At 54.3% G+C, this 24249-nt stretch overlaps 7 protein-coding genes across 7 annotated transcripts; 6 read left to right on the plus strand and 1 right to left on the minus strand.

Annotated features, from left to right (window-relative positions):
• Positions 1–438: 438 nt before the first annotated feature.
• PV07_09896 (uncharacterized protein) lies at positions 439–1693 on the plus strand (the record flags this gene model as incomplete). The annotated part of the gene is made up of 3 exons (XM_016397191.1): positions 439–914; positions 969–1528; positions 1584–1693. The coding sequence occupies 3 exons, from the start codon at positions 439–441 to the stop codon at positions 1691–1693; spliced, it is 1146 nt and encodes a 381-aa protein (XP_016244382.1).
• A 925-nt stretch (positions 1694–2618) lies between these two features.
• PV07_09897 (uncharacterized protein) lies at positions 2619–5623 on the plus strand (the record flags this gene model as incomplete). The annotated part of the gene is made up of 4 exons (XM_016397192.1): positions 2619–3085; positions 3143–3254; positions 3310–4124; positions 4180–5623. The coding sequence occupies 4 exons, from the start codon at positions 2619–2621 to the stop codon at positions 5621–5623; spliced, it is 2838 nt and encodes a 945-aa protein (XP_016244383.1).
• A 1776-nt stretch (positions 5624–7399) lies between these two features.
• PV07_09898 (uncharacterized protein) lies at positions 7400–8458 on the minus strand (the record flags this gene model as incomplete). The annotated part of the gene is made up of 3 exons (XM_016397193.1): positions 7400–7954; positions 8005–8223; positions 8300–8458. 3 exons carry the CDS (start codon positions 8456–8458, stop codon positions 7400–7402), a joined length of 933 nt encoding a protein of 310 aa, XP_016244384.1.
• A 501-nt stretch (positions 8459–8959) lies between these two features.
• Positions 8960–11856, plus strand: PV07_09899 (uncharacterized protein; the record flags this gene model as incomplete). The annotated part of the gene is made up of 5 exons (XM_016397194.1): positions 8960–9496; positions 9557–10637; positions 10740–11059; positions 11159–11336; positions 11477–11856. The coding sequence occupies 5 exons, from the start codon at positions 8960–8962 to the stop codon at positions 11854–11856; spliced, it is 2496 nt and encodes an 831-aa protein (XP_016244385.1).
• Positions 11857–14639: 2783 nt separating this feature from the next.
• On the plus strand, positions 14640–19277 carry PV07_09900 (uncharacterized protein; the record flags this gene model as incomplete). The annotated part of the gene is made up of 1 exon (XM_016397195.1): positions 14640–19277. The coding sequence occupies exon 1, from the start codon at positions 14823–14825 to the stop codon at positions 19275–19277; it is 4455 nt and encodes a 1484-aa protein (XP_016244386.1). The 5' UTR covers positions 14640–14822.
• Positions 19278–19858: 581 nt separating this feature from the next.
• PV07_09901 (uncharacterized protein) lies at positions 19859–20374 on the plus strand (the record flags this gene model as incomplete). Its single annotated transcript, XM_016397196.1, has 1 exon — positions 19859–20374. The coding sequence occupies one exon, from the start codon at positions 19859–19861 to the stop codon at positions 20372–20374; it is 516 nt and encodes a 171-aa protein (XP_016244387.1).
• A 1571-nt stretch (positions 20375–21945) lies between these two features.
• Positions 21946–23597, plus strand: PV07_09902 (uncharacterized protein; the record flags this gene model as incomplete). The annotated part of the gene is made up of 1 exon (XM_016397197.1): positions 21946–23597. The coding sequence occupies exon 1, from the start codon at positions 22077–22079 to the stop codon at positions 23595–23597; it is 1521 nt and encodes a 506-aa protein (XP_016244388.1). The 5' UTR covers positions 21946–22076.
• Between the last annotated feature and the right edge of the window lie 652 nt (positions 23598–24249).

Consider the following 24249-nt stretch of genomic DNA (forward strand, 5'->3'; position numbering starts at 1 on the left):
ATTACTTTGCTAGGATTCACATTGGAACAAACTGTATCACAAGCTTCAGGAAGACAGCTGGCCTGCTTCATGTATTATGACATTGAAAAGTGCGGATTGAAATTGCTATGAAAAACCACACTGAACTGTACAAGAGCCTCAACTTCTGTACGTATTACTTGTTGGGTGACTCATGTCCCTGAGCTTCGAGTCGGGTCGAACTGTCTGGCGGCGCGGGATGCTTTGATGATTGGCAAGAAAAGACGAGTTGAATCTCAGATCATGTGTCCTCTGTTTGTGAACCCTGCATGTATCTCTGGCTAATCCCACATGTATCTTACAGAAACTACCTGATTCTTATGTCCTGCCTGTTGATTTGGCCGTCTTGTGCATAGATCTGTGGCAGACAGAGAATCCGACTTTATTCTAACCTCTCCGCTCCTCTAAGCGTTTCCCACCATGGCTTCTGCAGACGAAGACAATTTCGATATTGACATCTACGGCGACGGCGAGGTGGAAATGGGTAACGACGGAAACGTGGATTACAAGCCAGAGGACGAGGAGGATATTCAGTTGCACGCAGACACCGAAGAGATGCCAGCTGTTGAAGAGACGCATGCGAACCCTGAAACTGAGCACCAACAGCCAACCTCGAGTGCAACTACTTCTTGGGCTAAGGAGAAAGCCGAAGACGCCCAATCCAGCAATCCCGACACTTCTTCCTCCAAACCCGTCCCGCAACAAGGCACCAAACGTAAAGAGACCTCGGACGAGAGACCCATCGACCACGGGGCTACCAACGCGCTGATGATTTCAGACTTGCATTGGTGGACAACCGAGGACGATATTCGTGGCTGGGCAAACGAGGTAGAGGCCGAAGACGAACTGAGGGACCTGACCTTCAGTGAACACAAGGTCAATGGCAAGAGCAAAGGGTTAGTCACCAATACGAACTGTGATTTTCTTCGGTGCTAATACAAACTGGACAGCCAAGTATATCTCGAGTTTTCCTCTCCACAGGCAGCAACGGCAATGAAGCACAAGATCGACTCCCTCGCTGGCAGCCAGCCTGGCTCGCGAAAACACTCGGTCGTGTACACTAATGCTACCCAGAATCCTTTCAAGACCCTCCCAAAAGATGCGCCTGCTCGGGCCAGAGACGACAGACCAACCCGTGGCGGCTCATATAATACCGGGCCCCGTCCTGACTCCAGTTACGGGACGAACAACCAAGGCTTTCGAGGTGGCCGAGGCGGTGGCTTCAACCGAGGAGGTTACAACTCGCACAACCAATACAACCGCAATTTCTCGGGCCCGATGGGTGGCTACAACAACAACCAGAACATGGGCTTTCAAGGCAACATGGGGATGGGAAGTAACTATGGCGGCTTCAACAACCGGGGAGGGATGATGGGCAATCCAATGCGCGGTACCATGGGCGGCATGCGCGGAGGCCGTGGAGGCATGAACAACATGATGCCCATGGGCGGTGGAATGGCCATGGGTAATATGGGCATGAATCCCATGATGGCTGGCATGGGAATGGGAGGTATGTTGGACGTTCCCTGAATCTGTCTGCGTCAGACGTTGACCATGTACTTCAGGTTTTCAAGGCAACCAATTCAATCCGGGAATGTTCAACTCTGGCCCAGGACCGAACTTTGGTGGCGGCGACTGGAATCAACATGGAGCGAAACGTCAGCGACAGGAGTAACGAACATTGTAACCGGCCCACAACATCGCTGTCTGTTCCAAAGACACTGAGCATTCTCATGCGATAGACGACAGCCAACCAATTCCAGTACCCTTTCGACTACCACACCACTCAGATTGGTTGTGAATATGCGACCGACATGACTGCTGCCATGCCTCTTCGCCCGTTACTACCGATTGGCAAGACTAGGCGAGACCGATCTCGGGACGTCGTCGACGCTGCAGGTTGCCAAGCTCCTTGAGAATGCGCCGAAGCGTCTGAGAGGCGGATGAAGATTGTTGTAAGCGACCGCGAGCATGATGTAATTCTGCACCCACGCCACCAACGCTGGGACCCAAGAGGCGATGATCGACCCTGTTGCAGGCGCAAGGGCACCAGGGTGTGTATTTCTATATGAGCTACTGGAAATTCCAGCGGTGTGCGGACACGGCCAGGCTTGGGTGGCATGCGCACAAAGGGCTTCTTTGCATTATAGAAATGGATTTAGATCCTTCATCAGGATGATCTTGAGGGACCACCTAGGTCAGCTTCTCCAACGACCAATGAGTAACTCGGAAGTAACTTGCAAGCCTAAGTGGTCTGGAACCTGGAGCCCGGAACGCATTTCCACTCCACGTTTGTGGCGGGTTTCGAGCCATAAAGACCAAGGGAGAGAGATATCACTCGACTGAATTTTTATATCACGTTTCGATTTCATTCACAGGAGCAGTACGAATGCAGCACCATGCGACTTGGACTGGATGCCTCGAGTCTAGTGTGCTGCTGTCTTCCCCATCGCCGTAACTCGCAATTGTGCCAGCCCAAGAAGTCTCCCCCGCTCACGCCGTCAATCCAGCAAAAATCTCCCTGCGCCACTCGCCGCCCGCTCGAGCCACATTCACGTCGTCGCGCACCACCGGTCAGGTAATATTTCATTTCGCTTCCAATGTCGGAGCAAAGACACCAACGTCGCGGCGAAGCTCCCCGTGCTCCTGCTCCCGGGCAGGGTCAAGCCTCCTCGCGGTCTCAATCCGTTTCTCAGACCCCAATTCAGGCTCCGTTGCTCTCAATCGAAACACCCACGTCCGATCCTTCCAATCGCCCAACGCCCGCCTCACAGACACCACGCCCCCCCGCGCCAAACCTCCTGTTCCGGGTCCCACAATCTCCCCTCACTGCGGCGGGTGAATCGTCTCAGAGAGCTGGCAAAGTCGCCATTCCAAGATTGAAGAGGTCGATTGATCCGTCTGAAGATCTCACCCGCTCGGGAGGAAGGCATCGAGTCAATCACGCCTGCGAACCATGCCGCCACCGGAAGACCAAATGCAGTGGGGAGCGCCCGACGTGTAGACATTGCCAGGACTTCAAGATTACGTGCTTTTACGCCGATGGCAAAAGAGACAGGGCCAAAAAGTCAGTCGATATGTTCGTCCGCGCGACACTCATGTCTTGAGGCTAATACACATCCAGGCAATTTGGTACCTTGACCGAGAAGGTGGCTGATTATGAGAAACTACTGAGGGAACTGATATCCAGGGTCGATGAAGACGAAGCAAGATTGATTCGAGCGTCGCTGGAGAAGGTGGGTCTCTCTCAACGAATATCCCCAACCGTGGTCATACGCTCACTCTCGACAGGAGTCCAGCTATGACGCCGAAGATACCCCTACCGAAGGCACCGCTGAAGTCGCCCCGGTGGGCGATGCTGAGGCAGAAGAAGAGGAGTCCGGTGCGGAATCAGAAGCTTCAGCGGGCGCTGGGTCCACAGGCGCATTGGATCGAACCGATGAGGATTTCACGCGTGAGCAGGCCAGGATGACAGGCTTCATGGGAAAAAACTCGGATGTCACATGGCTCCAGCGTTTGCGCGAGCAGACCAAGTATGGAGACGTAGACCAAGATCAGCAAGGTAATGAGAGGCAACAGGCGCTTGCTGCCATGTCCGGTGCCTCGCTGACATCAAAACGTCCAGTCGGTGACACGCAAATCCCCCTTTCGGAAGCGGACGATGGCTTCACGATCAAAGATTCCAGCTATCACATGGACGACATGTCGATATTTATGTACGATGCTGTCGACGCCTACGAGATGCCTACGCCTGACATTGCGGATCATCTGTTCAATGCGTATATGCAACGAGTTCACGCGTCCTTTCCCGTGGTCGGTAGGCTGAATCTGACAACTCAGTTTCGAAGGTTCATCAGCGGTACCGTGCAAAGACCACCCGAAAAATGGCTCGCCATCCTCAACTTGATCTTCGCAATCGGCGCAAAATATTCACACTTGATCAAAGCCGAATGGAAAGGCGATGAGAGAGATCACCTGATCTATTTCACCCGAGCTCGACTGTTGAGTATGAATTCTGAAACCATTTTTCATCATCCAGATTTGCAGCAGATCCAGGTGCTAGGCTTGATGTCGTTTTACCTGCTGTGTACCAGTCAAATCAATCGGTAAGGGCAGCCCATTAAAACTTTCCAGTACCCGTGTGAACTGACCGGCGAGCAGTGCATGGATGTTGAACGGGATTGCTATCCGAGGAGCTGGCGCCTTGGGGCTGAATATGCGCAATGATAGCAATGACCTAAGAGATCCACTCAAAGAAATCCGATACCGACTTTGGTGGGCCCTCTATGCTCTGGAACATCGCCTGTGCAACATGACTGGTAGGGTCAACTGTGTCATGGACGAGCATTGCACTACACCCCTGCCGATTCCCCTGGAAGAAGAACAATTCGATACCGAGGAAGGTCAAAGACTTTTGAGCAAAGAAATACAACAGGGTGATCGAGCACCCTCCTCAAATTCCCAGACGCCGAGTTTCGGATCGACCCCTTCAACCGACCGCTCTCGTTCGCAGACCAAAGTCGACTCTCGTTCACCTTCAATGCCTGGAGGGCTCAAAGCCGGTGACTTGGATTGGGCAAAGGATGCGCAACCTAATTCTTCACTATACTTTCTCCACGTGGTTCAGTTAACCCGCCTGACACAGAGCATCTTTCATAGCCTTTACAACCCGGCCTCGATCAAAGGAACGTGGTCAGAAGTTCAGGCCAAGATAAAGGACCTTGACGAACGGCTTGAGCATTGGTATCGTAAACTGCCCCAGGCGTTTGCTTTTCGACGGAACCAGCGCGAGCGAGGGTCTTACGAGTTCCGCTTGAATCTTGGCTTCTTTTACTATAGCACCAAGATGACCATCCATCGACCTTGCTTGTGTCGACTCGACCGCAAGATTCCGGGGCAATCAACCAAATCACTCGAGTTCAACCGCAATTCAGCTGCCGCCTGTGTGGAGGCCGCAATGGACATGCTTCAACTCATTCCTGACAAGCCCAATGCTGTCGGCCTGATTCGAGTTGGTCCCTGGTGGAATATTGTACATTGGCTGGTTCAAGCAGCGACAGTATTGATGCTTGAAATATCCTTCCGAGCCAATCACATGCCGGAAGAAGCAGAAGCTATCCTGGAGTCCTGCAAGAAAAGCATCCGCTGGCTGCATGCATTAGCAGAAGACAACGTGTCCGCTAGGCGTGCCTGGACAATATGTTTCACACTGTTTAAGGAAGCAGTCAAAAAGATCGGGCGCGATGCCGACGACTTGCCACAGGATCCTCCGGGGAAGCCTTCTCCGTCCCAGCAAGATATCTCCATGCTAAATTACTCAGCGGTTAGCAACCCTCTGTCTGGCAACATGTATGTATCGGCTCCCAGCGCGCATTCCATCTACGGCACAATGCCTGATCTACCAAGTGCGCAAGCCTTTGCCGCGTTCGACTCAACGATGCGATATGACCAATATTTCCCCCCGGATCTGCTAATGGACGATCCCTCCATGCAATTCCAACAGCCGACGGACGCCGAGATCGAGTTTATGAGTAATGCCTACCACCAGGACCAGGGTCACCAGCAACAAGGTGGGGAGTCCAGCCATGGACCCAGGATGAATTGAGATACCAAACCAGAGACAAGTTCTAGACTGCGGACCGCAGCGCGCTGCGCGCTGCGCGCAGCGCGTTTCAAGGAGCAAAGGGAGCACAAAAGGGGCCAGCAGCACATCCACATACCAACCGTGATTGACTTGGCATTCCAGCATACACGGTCTCGACATGGTGAAATTGAAATGCCCCGCCACTCGAATGATCTCTTTCTGCCACCTTTCTATGGCGGCATAAAGTCCATGTCGGGTCCGCTGTTCTTCGCAGGCGAAGGCCATCAAGTTCTCTCCCCTATTGATTGAGACCAGACTTAGCTTCACTCCCCAGAATCCATGGAGGTTCTACTACTGCTGATCGCCCTGGCGGCGCCTGTTGCTTCAATTAGACAACATGAGGGACGAGCTCATTCCCACCCTAAAGAACGTCGACAACAGCCCAACTCACCCGTCCAAGGCTTGGGAGCGCTGCCAAGTCCGGCCCCTGTCGCCGCAGTCACCACCGCCCCATCGATTACCCCTACAGTATCCTCCTATGTCTTTCCCATGACGGTGATTCAAGAACCAGTTGCGACGGTGTGCCCTGACACACCAGCTTCGTCAGCAATATTCTCCATCCTTCCAGTGTCTTCGTTGGCATCTATGGTGATAGCCAACACGACGCAAGGCTCAATTACCAATAGCTCAACTTTCATGCCCATCCGAGTGAATGCCACAGCTCTACTTCCGAACGGAAGCACCACAGTTTTCTTGACAACCAGCACGACTCATGTGCTATCAACGACTCCAGCCACAATATCTGCCCTCGCATCCACGGGGGCAGAAACAGCACGTATAGTCATGGACAAGAATGGATGCCAGACGGTATACAGTGCAAAGACTACGACGTGGTGCAGTACGACTGTGCAGCCAGCTGGAATGCTTCCCGTTCCCGTCACCGACTGCGGTCAATATGTTACGTTCTCCAGCCAGAGACTTGATGCGTGCTCTACGACTGACGGATCGAGTCTCTTGGGCCCCTCCCTCACACCAGGAGTGACGAACGAGCCCATGGCGTTCTATGCTGCCCATTGGTACGACCTTGTGCAAAGTCCTATTCCCCATATCGTCCAAGTGCAAGACTGTCTTCCTCAATCAACCGGGTGGAGCTGCATTACTTCAAGTGAAAGCTGGGATGTGGAGACAACTACGAGCATTAGTATCGGAACCAGTGTTGCTTCATTCGCAGGGGTAGGTTGAGGTTATTCCGCCAGATGTGTTCCCGACTGACGTCGTTGTTCTAGCCCGCTGTGATTACATCTGGAACGTACACAGTCACGACCACGTTATCTTTCGAATCGACCCTTACCACGACCACGGTGATTACTTCGTCAGCGATCAGTCGCCATCGGCTCGGAGGTGGCAGTTCATCCACTACGTCAGAGCACACAGTAACTGTGCTGGTGACAATGCCAACCACGAGAACCTTTTCATTGGACTCGTTGACCAGAACCACAGTCACCATTCGACAGACATCAACGATCGAGGTAACAGAAACGAGAACTCGTACTTTAAGTGGTGGTTTTTTAAATGCTACAGGACTTGCAAGTTAGCCTGCAGATGCCAAAAGTTCAATGAGCAAGTACAAGGATTCACTCAAAAGCTTCTTGCAGATTGTTCCTTCTAATCCCATCCGCGGCTGCACCCTTTCCGGTTTTCGCTTGATTTTTCATCGGTGGCATGAAACAGTTCGAGAGTGTTGACCGGAACAAAGACGTGCTTCACAGTTGATCGCGCTGCAAGCGATTGATCATCCTATTTCCCTACCGTGGCATACGCCTTACCTCCAGCTTTTATGTCAATCTCGATACACTCTTGCAGGCCGCACAAGTTGAAGGCCTCCTTGACGCCGCTAGCCGAATTCCTCGGGGTGCTCTTGCCCGTCGTTTGAAGTACCTTGAGCTCTTTGCCCACGCTTCCGAGAACCGGACCGATGCAGAGTCCGGGGTAGATGATGATGCGAAATCCCATCTTGCTCGCATCCTCAATCGTGAGTTCGGGAGTGACCCCCCCTGGCACCACGTTCAAGAGCACAGGAGTATCGCCCATGATCTTGCACACCTTTGCCATCTCTTCCTGGGATTGCAGTGCTTCTAGAAACACCGCGTCCACGCCAATCTTGACCGCCTCCTGCAATCGTTCAATCGCTTCGTCGAAGCCGTAGGTCTGTCGAGAGTCCGTGCGGGCAATCAGCACGATGTCGGACTGCAGTTGGTCCCGGGCGGCAACCGCTGCTCGCAGTCTGCTGAAGTAAACCTCCCTATCCACAATCTGTTTGCCGAGAAGATGACCACATCGCTTCTCTTGCACCTATCTCATCTGTTAGTGTCCAAACTGCGGCCATATTTTCCTTGACTGACCTGGTCCTCAATGTGGAGCGCAGCGACGCCGGCGCGAGCATACTGGGTCACGGTCCTGGTTACCATTATCGGTCCCCCATAGCCAGTGTCGGCATCTGCAATCAAGGGCACGGAGGGGTTGAGGGCTGCGATCATCTCGGCATTGCTTCTCATGTCGTTCAGTGTTGCGATGCCCAGATCGGCCCATCCCAGTCTCGACATCGAGGTGCCTGCTCCTGTCTGTGGAAGAAAGGTGAGTCTGTGGTTGCATTGTGGATCTTTTCTCTGCGCCGCATTGTGCTCGTGCTCGACTTACCATGTACAGCGCATCATAACCCGCAGCCAAAGCCAAGCGGGCCGTGAAGCCGTCGAAGACACCGGGACACACGACGACCTTGGAGGGATCCTTGAGCATTTCTCTCAGCCGCTTGGCGCCGGTCAATGGCGCGCATGCTTTCGCGGTCTTTGGGCTCATCGTGCTGTCGGCTACGGACCCCATTCTTTTCAAGGATGAGGCTGCGAAGTTGGATGGAATAGTTCACGATTCTTTGTGCCTCGACCAACATATATAAGCTTCAGATGAACGGACTGAACGCGAATAGCCGCTTAACCCACAGGAAGTAAACCCAACTATATCTCACTCCCGAGGCTTTCCCAATCGTTTCTACTCCAACATGGGGGGGTGGATGGCTTGACGCCGATGTCGATCCAGCGTTAGTCCGATTTTCGCAGCGAAACCCGGACATGCCAGCAACATCGGCCTGACGAAACCGGCCGCCCGCTATTTTCATTCGCAGGCCGCGAGCGGAGGCTGGCGATGATGGATCGCCTGTCCCATACTAGGTCTGGTCCGGTATGCAGCGCGGAGGCGGGGTCTTCGTCAGATTGCATCTGTGCGCTGAGCCCGGGTTCAGATCGATATATGCCTCTGGAGTTCTACAGCAGACGCTTCTGTTCAGATCAATTCGAATAGGCGATGGAGACGACAACAGAGACTCTACAAAGTGCCCCCGAGACTCGTGGCGATGAGTTTGAGAGCAAGTTACGGGACCTTCTGTCCCGCACCAGGAAGGTCGACTTGACTGCTCTGAACCTCAGCCCCGAGAAGTCTTCCAACGGCATCCCTGCTGTTTTGCTATGCTACGCCCAGGCTTTGAAAGAGGCTCATCACGCGCCCGAAGCCGAAGCGCTCGACCAGGTGCGCGAGAAGGCGCTCGACAGGAAAGCTTTCGGTGGACTCGGCCTGCACGACGACGACACCGCCACTCCTGCCGAGCAGTCAGAGACACTCTTCCTGGTTGAGGCGTGGCTCGAGGCTGTCAACTCGCGAGAAAGAGCCCAGAACTTTCTGTCATATCGGTCCTCGCCCGCGGAAGGGACGAGACCGATGACTCTGGCGCAGAAGATCTTCGCCCAGCATGTGATTGGGGACAAACCGGGCAAGGGGTTGGCGGCCGGCGACGTCGTCAGGGTTGGCATTGACTGGATCCTGGCGTCAGAGCTGTCCTGGCAGGTATGGTTTGAGCCCACCCTCTTCAAGGCTCTGTCCGAGAAACGTTGACACTCTTTGCAGGGAATGGCCCGGACCTGGAGGCGGCTGGGCTCTCCCGGCATCTGGCGCAACGACCGGTTCTGGCTGGCCGGCGACCACGTCGTCCACCCGGCCGTGGCGCAGCTGCCCAAGATCAAAGCCATGGTCGAGGTCGCGGAGAAGGCCAAGAACGAGTTCAAGATGACCGAGTACCAAGGCATGAACTACACCATCATGCACACCGAGTTCGTCCGAGAACGGGTCGAGCCTGGGATGCTCGCCATCGGGTCTGACTCCCACACCTGCTCCGGCGGCGCCGTGGGCTGCCTGTCCATTGGACTCGGCACGGCGGATGTGATGATGACTCTGACGCTGGGGGAGACGTGGTTCAAGATCCCCGAGTCCATCCTCATCGAGTTTGTCGGCCAGCCCGCCTTTGGCATGTCTGGCAAGGACGTCATCCTCCACATCCTGGGCGAGCTCAAGCGCAACACGGTCGCCGCGGAGCGAATCGTCGAGTTCGCTGGCGAAGGCCTGCAGCACCTCTCCGTCGACGCCCGGTTCGCCATCTCCAACATGTGCACCGAGTTTGGTGCCATCACGGGCATTTTCGTGCCGGACCGCATCACCAGCGACTACATCGCACGGCGGCGGAGGAAAGCGAACCAGGTCAACTCGCTCTACTTCCGACCAGACCCCGACGCAGAGTACGCGGGCAGGTATACCATCGACCTGTCCCAGGTCGAGTCCTCGGTCGCCGTCTACCCGAATCCGGACGACGTGGTGCCCGTCTCGCAGATGGCCGGGAAGCCGCTCGACGGAGTCTTCATCGGCGCCTGCACGACCACCGAGGAAGAGCTGGTCCTCGCCGCGCTCGTGCTCAAGGTCGGCCTCGACAGGAAACTGCCGCTGGCCAAGGGGAAACGGCACTATGTGCCCGGGTCGCTGCCCATCGTCGAGAAGTTGAAGGATCTCAGACTTCTCGAGATATACGAGGCCGCCGGCTTCACTCGCGGGCCGCCTGGCTGTTCGTATTGCGTGGGTCTCTCGGCCGAGCACGCCGATGAGGGCGAGACGTGGTTGAGCTCGCAGAACCGCAATTTCCAGAACCGCATGGGCAAGGGTGAGTCGCTTAATTCGACGTCTCTACGATCTCTAGAAAAAGGAGTGTTCTTTTTTTTTCTGTTCGGTATGGGTGTGTGCTGATCGCTTGATCACTGTATAGGCGCCTTCGGCCACGTCACGTCCGCAATGGTCTGCGCGGCCTCGAGCTTCAGCATGTCCATCACCAGCCCGGCGGACTTTCTCTCGGAGCTGGACATGGATTTCTTCAAACGGTACCGTCCTCTCCCTGAGGTGGACATGGTCCCCATTGAATACGTCGAGCCCGATCTCAGCAGCTCGAGTGCTGGGCCGACGAACAGCAGCAGCGCTACCACCACCACGTTGCCTCTTCTCCCGGATGCGGAAGACCAGCCGCCGAGAAAGCTGGACAAGATCACAAGTAAGGTCGTCACGCTGGGCGACTTCATCGACACGGACGCGGTAAGTCAGGAACAGTCCACACATCCAAACAGAAAGGGGAGGAAGGCGGACCCGCGAGCCCAGGCTGACATTCTTTGCTCTCCGTGACATGTCGTACAGCTGGCTCCAGGACACACGTTGACGTCGTGCGTGACCGACGAGGAGTTCGGGGAGCACGTCCTCGAGCACACGCACCCTGACTTCCGGGCCAAAGTGCGCGGGGGCCAGCAGGTCGTGGTGGCCGGGCATGCGTTTGGCGTCGGGTCGAGTCGCGAGATGGCCGTGGGTGCTTTGAAAGGTTTGTCAGCTTTTTGTCTTCGTCACCTTTTCTTTTCTCGCCTTCAGAGTTTCTTCGTTCTTGCCCTTGGATTGCTTTGGTCCCCACAAACTCCCGTGTGAATTGAGGAGTATCCACGTCTGACGATTGAGGGTATGTAGGCGCGGGCGTCCAGGCGGTGATAGCCCGCTCGTTCGCCTTCATCTACGGCCGCAACCAGCCCAGCCTGGGCCTGCTGGGGGTCACCATGACGGACGAAGCGTTCTACGACGCCGCGCGGGAGGGCGAGGAGATCACGCTGGACATCCCCGCCCGGACCATCACGGTCGCGGGCCAGGCGTTCCCCTTCCAGCTGTCCGAGATGGAGTACAACCTGACTGTCAACAACGGCGTGGCCGAGAGTTACCGCAAGTTCGGGAAGGGCATCTGGGAGCGGTTCACAGGCGCCGGGAAGGAAGAGATCGAGACGTCCATGGTCAGGGCGGCAGTGCAGGGTGGTGGGGAGGAAGGCAAGACGGGGGATAAGAAGTTGGAATGGTAGTAGATAATGCTATATGGGCGCTGCTCATGCCTTCCTGCAAATTTTCATTCGTCCCGTTTTCAGCTCTTGGTGTGGTCTCCCTCGTCGGAGAGCGTGGCTCTATCCGCATCTTTGATCCGTTCGGGCCCTTGGCCGTCGGGGAAGGGCGCGAACTTGTCGATGAGGTAGTACATGTCGTCGAAGGCCCTGGATAACAAAAGCGTTGTGTATTAGTTCCATGACTGTCCAGAGAGTGTGCTGGCCAGCCACCACGGCGAGGAAACTCACGTTTGACGCACGGCCGTGCCTTGGCTCCGATGGTTCACCGAGTACAGTACATTATAGTAGATGCAATACAGTCGATTCCGGTCGGCCCATTCTTCCGTCGGCTCGCTGGGTCCGTTGTAGCGGAGGTACGTCTGGGTGTAGACCTTGTTGTGGATCTTGTTGTAGCTGCACCGCCAGTTCCCAATCTCGAACTCGTGGTGCGCGTACATGGCCGCGGCGTCGAAGAGGTAGATGTCCCCCGTCTGGTACGAGGTGCCCGTGTTGCCTTCCCAGAGATCACCGTGGATGAGGGACGGTTTCACCACGCGGCCGTCTTTCGTGAGGTTGTCCAGGAGGGCCGGCACCACATGGGCAAGAAGCCGGTCCTCAAGCGCGCTGAGTGCGTCCCACCGACCATTCTCTGTGTCGTCGAGCGCAATAATATGGCGGAGTAGATTGCTGAAGTAGACCGTCCAACTGCTCTCCCATGCAATGGCTTGAGGGATCCGACCCTGACATGTCGTGATGTGGAAGCCGAATTTCCCTGTAGGAGAGAGGCTGGTTTTATGCAGCCTTGCCAACTTGGCACAGAGCTGATTAGGCTCTGGGTCGCAGCCAGGTAATATCCCGATGAACTCGGCGAGGAGAAAGTACGCCTCCGGAGACGATGCTGAGCACTTGCCCCAGGCGTACGGCTTCGGGACCAGATCTGGCATTGCATTGTACAGCTCGGCCATGGAGCTGAACTCCCCTGCCACAATAAGCCGACCCTGGTCCCCGGTGGCGCATTTCAGAAAGTATGCAGTGTGTCTCCCGTCCGGCTCTTCGACTTCCAAGCGGGCCAGGAAGGACCATCTGGAGTGGGCAATCTCTTTGGCAGACAGGATTTTGGTATGCAGAGGGAAGCTATTGACAATATTGTCGTCCAAGAAGAAATCGCCCTCGGTCGCTGTCAGTTTGGTTGCGTCATAGCGAGACCGGTGCGTGGCCTCGCTCATTGAACACGGATACAGAAGAAATTCCAGTAGCTCAGAACTCGGGACGCAGGCCCAAAAGAAGAGCAAATTGCCACAGATCTAGCTCCAGGAATTGGGAGAGCGGGAGGGCCGATGTTCGCAACTTTCACGCTTGGAACAAAGACAACAGTGTGGTTGTTGTTGGTCATCCATGCTCCTTGGGCATTCTTTTTCTCGATGACAACCTCTCATTGTTGACATTCTTGTCCTTCTCTACCTGCCTTTGTGTGCATTCCTTGCATTTGACATTCTCTTGCTCACCTGCATTCCACCGCGTGACGATGGACGTGGCATGGTACCTACCTAGTCCAACCAATGCATGTTTTCTTGTAAACGGAGCGAAAGATGGTCAGGCACGAGGTAGCTGAGACGCCTGAAACAGAGGGATGACGGAGCAGAGGAACTGTGAGTAGATTTGGAGGAGGACTGCTAGTCGACCTCGTGGGCATCGTCGTCGACAACACTGGCGCTCGGCGAGCCTGAAATGTGCACGTTGCTTCTCGTCAAGAGGACTGGGAGGCATCAGCGACGCATATGTATCCGACGGGAGTTCTTGCAACGACTTTTATATACCCCTACGGTGGCTGATGCTGACGCCGAGCTTGTGTTCGCGGAATCGACGGGCCTGAAGTCAAACACCAGCGACGCCTTAGCGATGCATTTTAGCCGCCCAGTTTCGGCTTCTCCTCCTTGCGAGGACAACGACAGATTATCCTCCCACCATCCCAACAGCCGCCCACCACCTCTGAGACAGTCTAATGCAGGTGCCAGCGTCAATGTCTGAGCCATCCAAATACGGCGATTTCCAAATCAATCGCAGCGTCGCTTCGAAGGGGGCACCATCATGGAGGTTGGGCATGGCTTTTTGCACCCACCACCCATCCATTCATCTAATGCAAACACTTTCCATACATACGCCATCAGCAGTTTTTCAAGATTGTACCAATTTGTGACGGACCTGATAAGGCAGGCAGACTTGAGGGCTGCGGCTTTATGTGGATGCGTCGAGTTGCCTTGAAGCTGCCTTTTAGGCCCCAAGCTTGAGGGATGTCTGCTGAAAATACTGAGCCGCTCACACTGCCATCTCTCATACACTTTCCTCTCGACCTCCATCATCATCACAGCTCTGGGTCTGATGGTGATCGCCGTACGTGTATCGAGACCGTCCCTTAAACCAAGCATTCTACTGGCCCCCAAATGGTGTGTTATCCTGCTCCAGCCTCGAAAATCCTGGCTAAACAGCTTGAATTGTAGCTAGGAAAACTACGATCCAGCCTCTCTCACCGAGGCAGGCAAGCAGTTGAACATCCGAACGGCCCATCAAATGCCACTGAAGAGAACCTAACGGTTGATTCTCGTGCAGGAGGAGAGAGTTCCCGTTCCGTCACGACTCTTCCTGCTCTGAGTCCCTTCAACCCGGGTTCGACAGCGATAAATGCCGTAGAAGGACGCTCCTTTCCAGGACATGATACCAAAGCTCTGGGTCTTCATATCATCCACCAGCCAAAGTCGAGGCCCATTGCCGATATCATCTTTGTACATGGTCTTGGTGGGCACAGTTACAAAACGTGGTCGAAAGACCACAATATCGAGTTTTTCTGGCCTGGGTCATGGCTCCCAAACGACCCCAAAATCCGAAAAGCCAGGCTGTTTACCTATGGATACCCTTCGCAATTGCACGGTCCCAAGAGTGTGTCCAATATCATGAGTTTTGCAAGGTCACTTTTGTTCGACATGCGATACAGCAGGAGCAACCAGGAACACAGCTTGAGAATCGGGGACGCACCTATCATATTTGTCGCTCACTCCATGGGTGGTCTAGTCGTCAAGAAGACCTATCTGATGGCTCAGAATGACCAAAATTGTACACGAATCGCCCGGTCGATCATGGGGATTGTTTTTCTGTCGACGCCTCACCGGGGGTCAAATCTCAGCCTTGTACTGAACCTCATTCTGAAAGCCACGCTTCAGTCCAAAAAATCCTTTATCAAAGAACTTGAACGAAACTCTTCAGCCATTGAAGATATCAATGATCAATTCCGACATGTGGCCCCGAATCTTTCGATCTTTTCTTTTTATGAGGAGCATCCCACCCTTGTACTGGGAAATGCGCTAATGATTGTCCGCAAGGATTCAGCTATTTTGGGCTACACCAACGAGGATTCAAGAGGTCTACCTGCCGACCATCACACGATCTGCAAATTCGCCACCGAGGAAGCTCCGGAATTCAGAATAGTGAGGGACGCTTTGAAAGATCTCGTGGAGAAGTTCGAGCGTAGCGCTCTCCGGACATATGATGTCCAGGCTCTGAATACCGGAAAAGATATCAAAAAGATGCTGGATCTCTCACGCACTCCTGCCGAGGATTTCATCACTCTCCGAAAACGCCGGGTGGCAGGAAGTTGCGAATGGTTCTTACGGGATCCTGGAACTCAGCAGTGGCTCACAAACCTCTCCGATGCTCATTTGATATGGTACAATGCACCACCTGCTCATGGGAAATCCGTCCTCTCGAGCCATGTCATTCACCATCTTCAATCAAATGGCTACCACTGTCAGTATTATTTCTTCAACTCTGGAGACCAGACGAGACGATCAATAGGGGGGATGCTGAAGTCACTGGCGCATCAAATATCTTCGATTATGCCTGACTACGAGGAAGAGATACGCATGACCAGTGCTGAAGGCACTCGCTTCGATGGGGACGACTACCGCTTCCTGTGGCGGATATTATTTGAGGATCTCTTGTTCTCTAAAAGTTTCCCGCATCCGCTCTTCTGGGTTATAGATGGCCTGGACGAATCAGAGTCACCCCAGCTGGTTGTCGAACTGTTAGAAGAACTTCTCTCACAAGCACGGATACAAATGAAAGTCTTGATCACTAGCCGGCGGACAGAAGCGCTTGCGCTGCAGTTCAAAAAGCTCGACCGCTTTCGAAAAGTCAACATAATCGACGGAGAAGGTCAGCTTCACAATGACGAAGACATCAAGCTACTCGTCGACAGGGAACTTGCAAATCTGCATGGAGACACAGCCATTCGGGAACGACTTCGGCAAGAAATCTTGAAACGGGCAAGGGGAAACTTTCTCTGGGTGAGTATTGTGCTGGAAGAGCTGCACAAGTGCCAAACCGAAAGCGAGATTCAGGCCACTTTGGAACAAATACCTGAGAACTTCAAGGAAATGTACTCACGAATGCAACTTGCAATTACGGAAAATCCCAATGGGCGACGGGTGAAATTGGCAAAAGAGCTACTCCAGTGGGTGATTTGTGTACCACGACCCTTGACCCTGGATCAATTACGGGACGCCATCAGCAAAGATTATCCTGATGTCCTGGATCTGAAGAAGGCCGTTCGCGACGTCTGTGGCCAATTCATTCTCATCGACAGCACGAACCATGTAACGATGATCCACCAAACTGCGCGCGACTTTCTGACAAATGCTCCCAATAGGATGATTGAACTTAATCGCAAAAGGGCTAACACCAGCGTCCTGAGAAAGAGCCTCTCCAGTCTCAGTAAACTATCTATCCGTGCTCTGGCCCTCGGTTCGAGAGAGAGCCTGTCGCTCCGAAAAGAGCTTGAAGCTCAGCACCCATTCACACTTTACGTGGCGAACTCGTGGTTCTACTACCTTGGCTATGCTGGTTCAGATTCTCAGGAGGGCCTTGATGCACTAGAAACGTTTTTCAGCCGCCCCCATGTTCTCGATTGGATATACGTTGTCGCGGTCCTAGACCAGATCAGCACATTGGCAAGGGCTGGAAATGCTCTGTTGAATTTCGTCACCAGCTCTCGCAAAAGCGAAAGATCAACTTCTGCTCAGCTAAATACCATGGAACTCCTCGGAAACTGGGGGATGGACCTGGTGAGGATAGCAGCAAAATTTAACAAACATCTTATAACACAGCCCTACGCCATCTACGAGATAATTCCAGCATTATCTCCTTCGGCTTCTATGATCAGCCGCCAATTCTACCAATACAAGAACTCGAAGATCACGGTATCTGGTCAGGACGAGTCATGGACAGACGTAATTGCGCATTTTTCACTTTCTCAAGACCAGACAATTTTGAAGATTGTGTCGTCCGGACCTCATTTAGCAGTGTTCACACAAGGTGGTATTGTACATATATGGAGTTCGACCAGTTTCAAAGAGGTGTGCACGCTCCGTCATGATGAGCCCATCATAGATATGTGCTTGAACAACCGAGGCGACATACTTGTGACCTACGGTTTGAGGACAACAATCGTCTGGGACGTTCATGCGGGCACCGTCCGACTTCAAGTGCCACACACAGGAAACAGCCGAGCCAGGTCGCTTACATTTGCAATGAATGACCGGCGCATCCTGGCTGCAACAGATGACAGTTCGGTCAGGTTCTTGGATATAGCAGAAAGTGGAGCTACGTGGAAAGTTCTCGATGCGTCCCTGCTCAAAGAGAATCCTCAATCTGACCTGGTCATCATCAATAGTCCGAGTCGTATGGTTTTCAACGCAACCGGAACACAAGTTGCAGTGTGCTATAGGTCGTTTCCTCTCACAGTCTGGGACCTCAACAAGGCGACCCTCATTAGTCGATGCTTGAGACCCATTGCCCGGGTTGATTCAGAGTCGATCTCTTCGCAAACTTGGTTTCCCGTGGAACTTCTCGACTGGAATCCTGTCACCGGTCATATCATCGGCTGGTACAAGGGCAACAATCTTTTCAAATGGCACCCTGTGACAGATGAAATCTATGAAGTCTCTGCCTGTGTCGACGGGTTGGTCTCGAGTCCGAACGGGAAACATTTTGTGACGAGTGACAGCGATGGCGTTGTCAAACTCTGGGACTTTGCATCTTTCACCGTAACTTACCAAATCTCTTCAGGGGGCCTGGTCAGCGGGTTATGCTTCAGCCCGGATTCCGCGCGGTTTTATGATATCCGGGGATCTACTATCACTGCATGGGAGCCTAGTGGCTTGAATCAGCTTGCAGAATCAAAAGAAACTTTCAGCGACGCCGCCGGTGAGAAACAGCAAGATGCAGTCATTTCCCGCATACGCCAGGCGAATGCGCCACAATCTCCAGGCCTTACCGCCCTCGCTGCAGCTCCAGATGGCCTGTGGTACGTAACTGGACATGATGATGGCCGAGTTTATCTTGCGGATGTCCGAGGCACATTCCAGATTGAACTAACAAGCTTCCCCGACTTTCAACACGTTGGTCATCTCGTCTGGAGTCCTAGTGGCAGTATCGTCGTTGCCGCCGATCTTGGAGTTGACGTTCGCATAATGGAGATCGACAACATTAACTCGAGACATCTCAAGCAAACGGATGTTCGGCATTTACAACGTCCAAGCTTGGCTCTTGAAGGCGGCTCGATACATCAGATGCTAATGGATTTCTCATCACGACTGCTTCTCGTCATCAGCGATGGCCTTGCTCAGATATGGGACATTGTTAATTGCAGAATAAATAGTTCTGCACTCATAGACCGTGCTGCCCAACAGGGCTGGCTTGACCATCCCACCAATCATGAATTGTTCCTGGGAGTCGGGTCTGAACATATCGGGATATATCAATGGTCCACCTCACAGCAAATGCACCATTTCAAGATCGGCGACGGAGTTTCATCTTTGGTGAGACAGCCTGCCTCCATCCCCTCACAGAACGACTCTGCCAACAGCGCACAAACAACCGATCTGTCAATCCTGGGACGGGAAATCCTAACAAAAATCAACAAAATCATGCTCACCCAAGATGGCAAGCACATTCTGGTACATCTCAAGGAATCCCTACCAAAAGATGGAGTTCGCAAAAGGCTCCTTATATTAGAAGTGAGAGCGTTGGATGCAGCTATAGGCACGGGCAAGGGAGTTGCACTCGAAAATGGAGAAATTGCGGACGATCTGGCGGAGAGACTTGAAATGCCTTTGGGCGTTTTGCCGGGCCCTTTGCTGGTCTTTCTCGACCGAGACTTTTGGGTCTGCACCATCAGCCTGCGTAAGCCAGGACGGATGGATTCGCTGACACGTCACTACTTCATCCCCAGGGATTGGACAAAGGCTGAAGATCTCGTGCTATGCACCATGTTACGAGACGGGACACTGTTTTGCATCCAGGAAGGCAGTATCGTTGTAATTAGAAGCAATGTTGCTGGTATCTCTGCTTGAGACTCTTCCATCGGCGACGCCGAACATGGAATGATTTGCGTCTGAGAAGCAGTCTTCCTATGTTACAATCAATAGATTTTCCCCCCTTGATTAGCGGCGGCTGTATTGATATTGGAATCCACAAAATCCACAGAGCGCTCTGGCTCTCTTCGGCTCAGTCGTCCTGCTTGAATATGTGGGGACGACGATTTACGTTGTTGTCGAGCATTCTTGGGTCTTCGACAGATAAGGCCAGTTCTTCAGTTGTTGCGGTCTACTGTCAATGAATATGCCCCGCTTGAATGCCCTTCAAATACTTCAGTGCCTCCTCGGTATTGAGGTAGATCCTTACATACCAGCCCCGCAAAAACACATCCTCATATATGTTGGCTCACCGCCACAGAACGGAGTCCTGTGTCTGCTTCTCCAACATCGTATTCAAAGTTTTGAAAGATTCTAAAGGCTACGGGTATAAATCACATTGTGGATGCTTCTAACCCTCCCTCGCCTCCTAGCTTGTGATCGCGTCCGCCCGACCTAGTCTTTACGGACATGTCTATGACGATTTGGGACGGCGTCCCCTAGAACAGACCGAGGGCTCCATGGAGCTCAAGGCTGTAGAAGATGGCCCAGCACCTGCCCCTTACACGATCTTTGGGCCGAACCAAAAGCGTCTGCTCATTGCGCTGCTTGGTTTCGCTACCATTACGTCTCCACTGACGGCCACGATATATTTCCCCCTTCTGCCTCTTCTGAGAGAGTATTCCCACACAACGTCACAGGCTATTAACCTCACCCTCACAATCTATATCGTCTTCAAGACGATCTCTCCGGCGATCTTCGGACCATTGTCGGACACTGTGGGGCGGCGGCCGGCGTATCTATTCACGCTGTCGCTGTACTTGGCGACGAACCTGGGCTTAGCCCTTAACCGGAACCACTACGGCATTCTGCTGGGCCTACGGGCGATCCAGAGCCTGGGTGCAAGTGCGGCTTACGCCATCAGCTTCGGCGTTGTCGCTGATGTCTGCGTGCTAAGCGAACGGGGGAGGATGCTGGGACCGGTCAGCATGGCCTTGAATCTGGGCGCTTGTATCGGCCCGGTGGTCGGTGGATAGGTCGCGTATTCCAGCGGCAGTTTTGAATGGATCTTTTTGGCGCTGGTCATTGTCGGCGCTGTGCTGCTGTTCTTGGTCGGAGCCTTCTTACCGGAGACGGCTCGATCGCTCGTGGGCAATGGCGAGAAGAGAGCAGGCCTGCCAATCTGGGAATGGACTTGGTTGCGTATCATCACGCGGCTCATTTCAATCAATCTCCCGAGAAGGAGTGCAAAAAGCAAGGCAGGGGCTGGGGTTGGACGTTGCGAGGTAGGCTGGACGAGGAGCAGTCGTCGACCTATCCAAAGTTACTCTCGCGCCTCCAGGTCGACAACCCACTGACGTGCCTGCGGATCATTTTTCACCTCGATACTTTCTTCGTGCTCTGGATGCACGGATCGTTCTACACCGTGGACTACTCGCTGGTCGCCGCGATACCTGATATATACAAGCAGATCTATCACTTCAACGAGTTGCAGATTGGGCTGACATACCTCCCGCGCGGCATCGGGATCACTGTCGGTGGCTACTGCGTCGGTCGAGTCATGGACTTCAACTACAAGGCCACAGCCCGTCAGATCAACTGGAACATCGACACTCTATCAGGCGACGACTTGAGAGAGTTTCCGATCGAACGGGCCCGATCCCGTGGCAGCGGCTGGCTGTTGCTGGTTTCCACATCTGGCGTCATTGGGTACGGCTGGGCTGTACAGTATCATGTCCATGTCTCAGTCTTGTTGATTTTGCAGTTCATGCAGGGGTTCTGGGGCACGTGTTTCTACACGGTCTACAACACGTTGCTGGTCGACGTGTTTCCGCAGAGTCCCAGCACGGCGGCGGCAGCTGCAAGCATCACGAGATGTGCCATGGCGGCTGCGGGCGTCGCGGTGCTGCAGCCTCTGCTCGACGCCGCAGGCAGAGGCTGGTATTTCACCGTCTTGGGTCTATGGAGTGGCAGTTTTGGCGGGGTGGCGTTGTGGTGTATCAAGAAGAAAGGAATGGTTTGGAGAACGCGTCGCTTGGACAAACACAGGGCGCCTGAGACGTCCACCGTAGTCGTAGAACAAGCCCAAGCTAGACCTGGCAAGCAGAATTAGCCATAATCAGTGAGAGGCTGGGTGTCTGCGTGTCCAAGCAGCCCTAGTATCTCGTGGGATCCCTTGACTCCGATGCATTCAAAGTCGGACCGGAGTTGCAGACTAAAATCGGCCTCGGTATATCGTTGTTCCGCTCCTTCGGAGTATCAAGACCCGAGAATCCGCATCTCACCAGCTCAGCTGCTCTTCGAGAATGTCGCTCACATCCCCTTGTCCAACCCCTCAACGGCGTCCAGCTCCTGTTTCGGACGTGATAATAAAGGAGACCGTCGCCCTCGTGTTTCTCTATAATCCAAGCATTCAGCCATACTAACCCTCCAGGCCACATATATTCCGATCCACTGCCGGTACCGCTCCGTTTTTAGGCTTCCAGGGCCAAGGGCCTTGTAAGTGCGAGGTTTCACCATAATGTCTGCTCGCTTTCGCACTCAGGCCCAAGCCCAAGGTAAGTATGTTATAGATGAAGCATCGGGGCCTGAATGACGGCCTCAACGAGACTATATAACCCTTGGTGTTGTCGCCGTGAATCGATTCCAATCCGTCCAGCGAACACTCCTACGGTGAAGATAACCAGACAACAACTCTTCTATCATTCCTATTGTACTGCGAAGAATACTTGAGACGCAATGGCTCCTCCACCAGCGACAACCACGGAAGAGGAGCAAACACACCACGAATCCACTGCCGTCAGCAACCCGTCCAGCATCACGGGCAAACTCTGCACCTGGATCCACGACACGACCATCAGCTCCATCCCCGACGACGTGGTGAGGCGCGCAAAGTATCTCATCCTCGATGGCATTGCCTGCGGTCTGGTCGGGGCGCACTTACCGTGGTCCGAGATCGCGGCACGAGCAATCTTCAACATGGAACCCGAGGGCCAATGCACGGTGATGGGATGGGGCGGGAGCAAGAAACTGTCGCCGCTCGCCGCGAGCATCTTGAACAGCACCTTCATCCAAGGCTTCGAGCTCGACGACTACCACTCCAACGCACCGCTGCATTCGTGCTCCATTCTCCTGCCTGCACTCTTCGCCGCCGCCGAGGCAGAGACTTCACGCACCTTCTCCGGCCAAGACTACCTCAAAGCGTTTATCGTGGGCTGTGAAGTTGGGCCCCGCGTCGGATTGGCTCTGCACGGCATGGACCTTCTCTCGCGTGGCTGGCACTCCGGAGCCGTGCAAGGGCCCTCGGCCTCCGCCGCGGCCGTGTCCTCCCTGCTGGGCTTGCCGCCCGGGTACATCGAGTCCGCGCTGGGGATAGCCTGCACGCAAACCGGCGGCCTGATGTCGGCGCAATTCGGGTCGATGGCGAAACGCATGCAACACGGCTTCGGGGCGCGCAACGGCCTCTTCGCGGCCTTGCTCGCGAGGGGAGGGTACACGGGGATCCAGGAGGTGTACGAGACGCCCTACGGCGGCTTCCTATCCATGTTCTCCGAGGGCGTGACCAACTTCACCCCCAAGTCACTCCCGGACGAGCTCATCAGCGGGCTCGGGGAGAAGTGGGAACTGCACGGCATTCGCGTCAAGCTGCACGCCGCCATGGCCGGGCTGCACGGGACGATCGACTGCATCGCGAAGCTGCAGCGCGAGCACGGGCCGCTCTTCGCGGCCGAGAACCTGGGCAACATCGCGGCCATCACGACGCAGCACGCGAAGCCAGCCTTCGAGCACGGCGGTTGGGCCGCCCCGGCGGACCGGCCGCTCTCCTCGACCGCGGCGCAGATGTCGATCCAGTACGCCGCCGCCGCGCAGCTGGTCGACCGCGAGGTGCTGATGGCGCAGTTCGGCGCCGACCGGCTGAACCGGCCCTTGCTGCGCGAGATCATGGCCAAGGTCACGCCCACCCACAACCCGGCCTTCGACGGCGACCGGCGCAAGGGGTGGCGGACGGTCGTGACGGTGCGGTTCGCCGGCGAAAATGCCACGACCGTCGAGACCCTGGTCGACTGGCCCCGGGGCATCCTGCCCCCCGCGTCCGACGAGGATATCGTGGACAAGTGGCGCATGCTCGTGCGGGACGTGCTCGACGACGACCGGCGCGATCAGATCGAGAAGTGCGTCCTAGGGCTGGAGAACCTGGCGGACGTGAGAGAGTTGATCGCGCTGTTGGAGGGCACGGTGAAGTGTCCCATCGTGGTATGATGTATGATGTATGACGTGCAGTATAGCGTGTTCTCCTGGGGCAGATGCCGGCTTAACCCAGAGTCACTAACGCCCAAATTCTGCTCCCTTCTCCTGTTCTTTCGATCCCTTTACTATGTAGCCTCTGCCTTTGAGGGGCAATGAGGGCACGATGAGTGGGTGGAACGCATCGCTCGCTCGCTCCATCCATCTCCCTCCTTCTCTCTGCCCTGCAACCCACAAAACGTTATCAAAACGCACCCCTTCTCAGATTCCATTCTAGAGGAGGTAGGAAGCCAGACCCAGCGCGGATAATCCTACAAGATTCTCATCTTTGTAGTGACATACCTAGGTCGGTACCTAGATGCCCTGGTACGGATTACTGATCAGGTCCAACGGTCTAGAATCTAGATCTAGGGGGCAGGGGATATTCCTCGGGCGCGCAACAACACACCCAGTCCACGCCGCTTCTAAGCACATGCATACAACCATCCATATCTAGGTACATACCTGAGAACAGCAAGTTCTCCGTCCGTCCATACGTAGACATGTCCCTGTCAAAAAAAAAACGCCGCTTTTGACCAGCCCGGCTTGAAGCAGCCGGGATCTTTTCCTTTCCATTCCATCATTCTTCCCTATTAGTGGCTCCTTCATTCATCGTTGTCATTGTCAT

The sequence above is a fragment of the Cladophialophora immunda genome (assembly GCF_000835495.1).
Source record: "Cladophialophora immunda strain CBS 83496 unplaced genomic scaffold supercont1.6, whole genome shotgun sequence".
NCBI lineage: Eukaryota > Fungi > Ascomycota > Eurotiomycetes > Chaetothyriales > Herpotrichiellaceae > Cladophialophora > Cladophialophora immunda.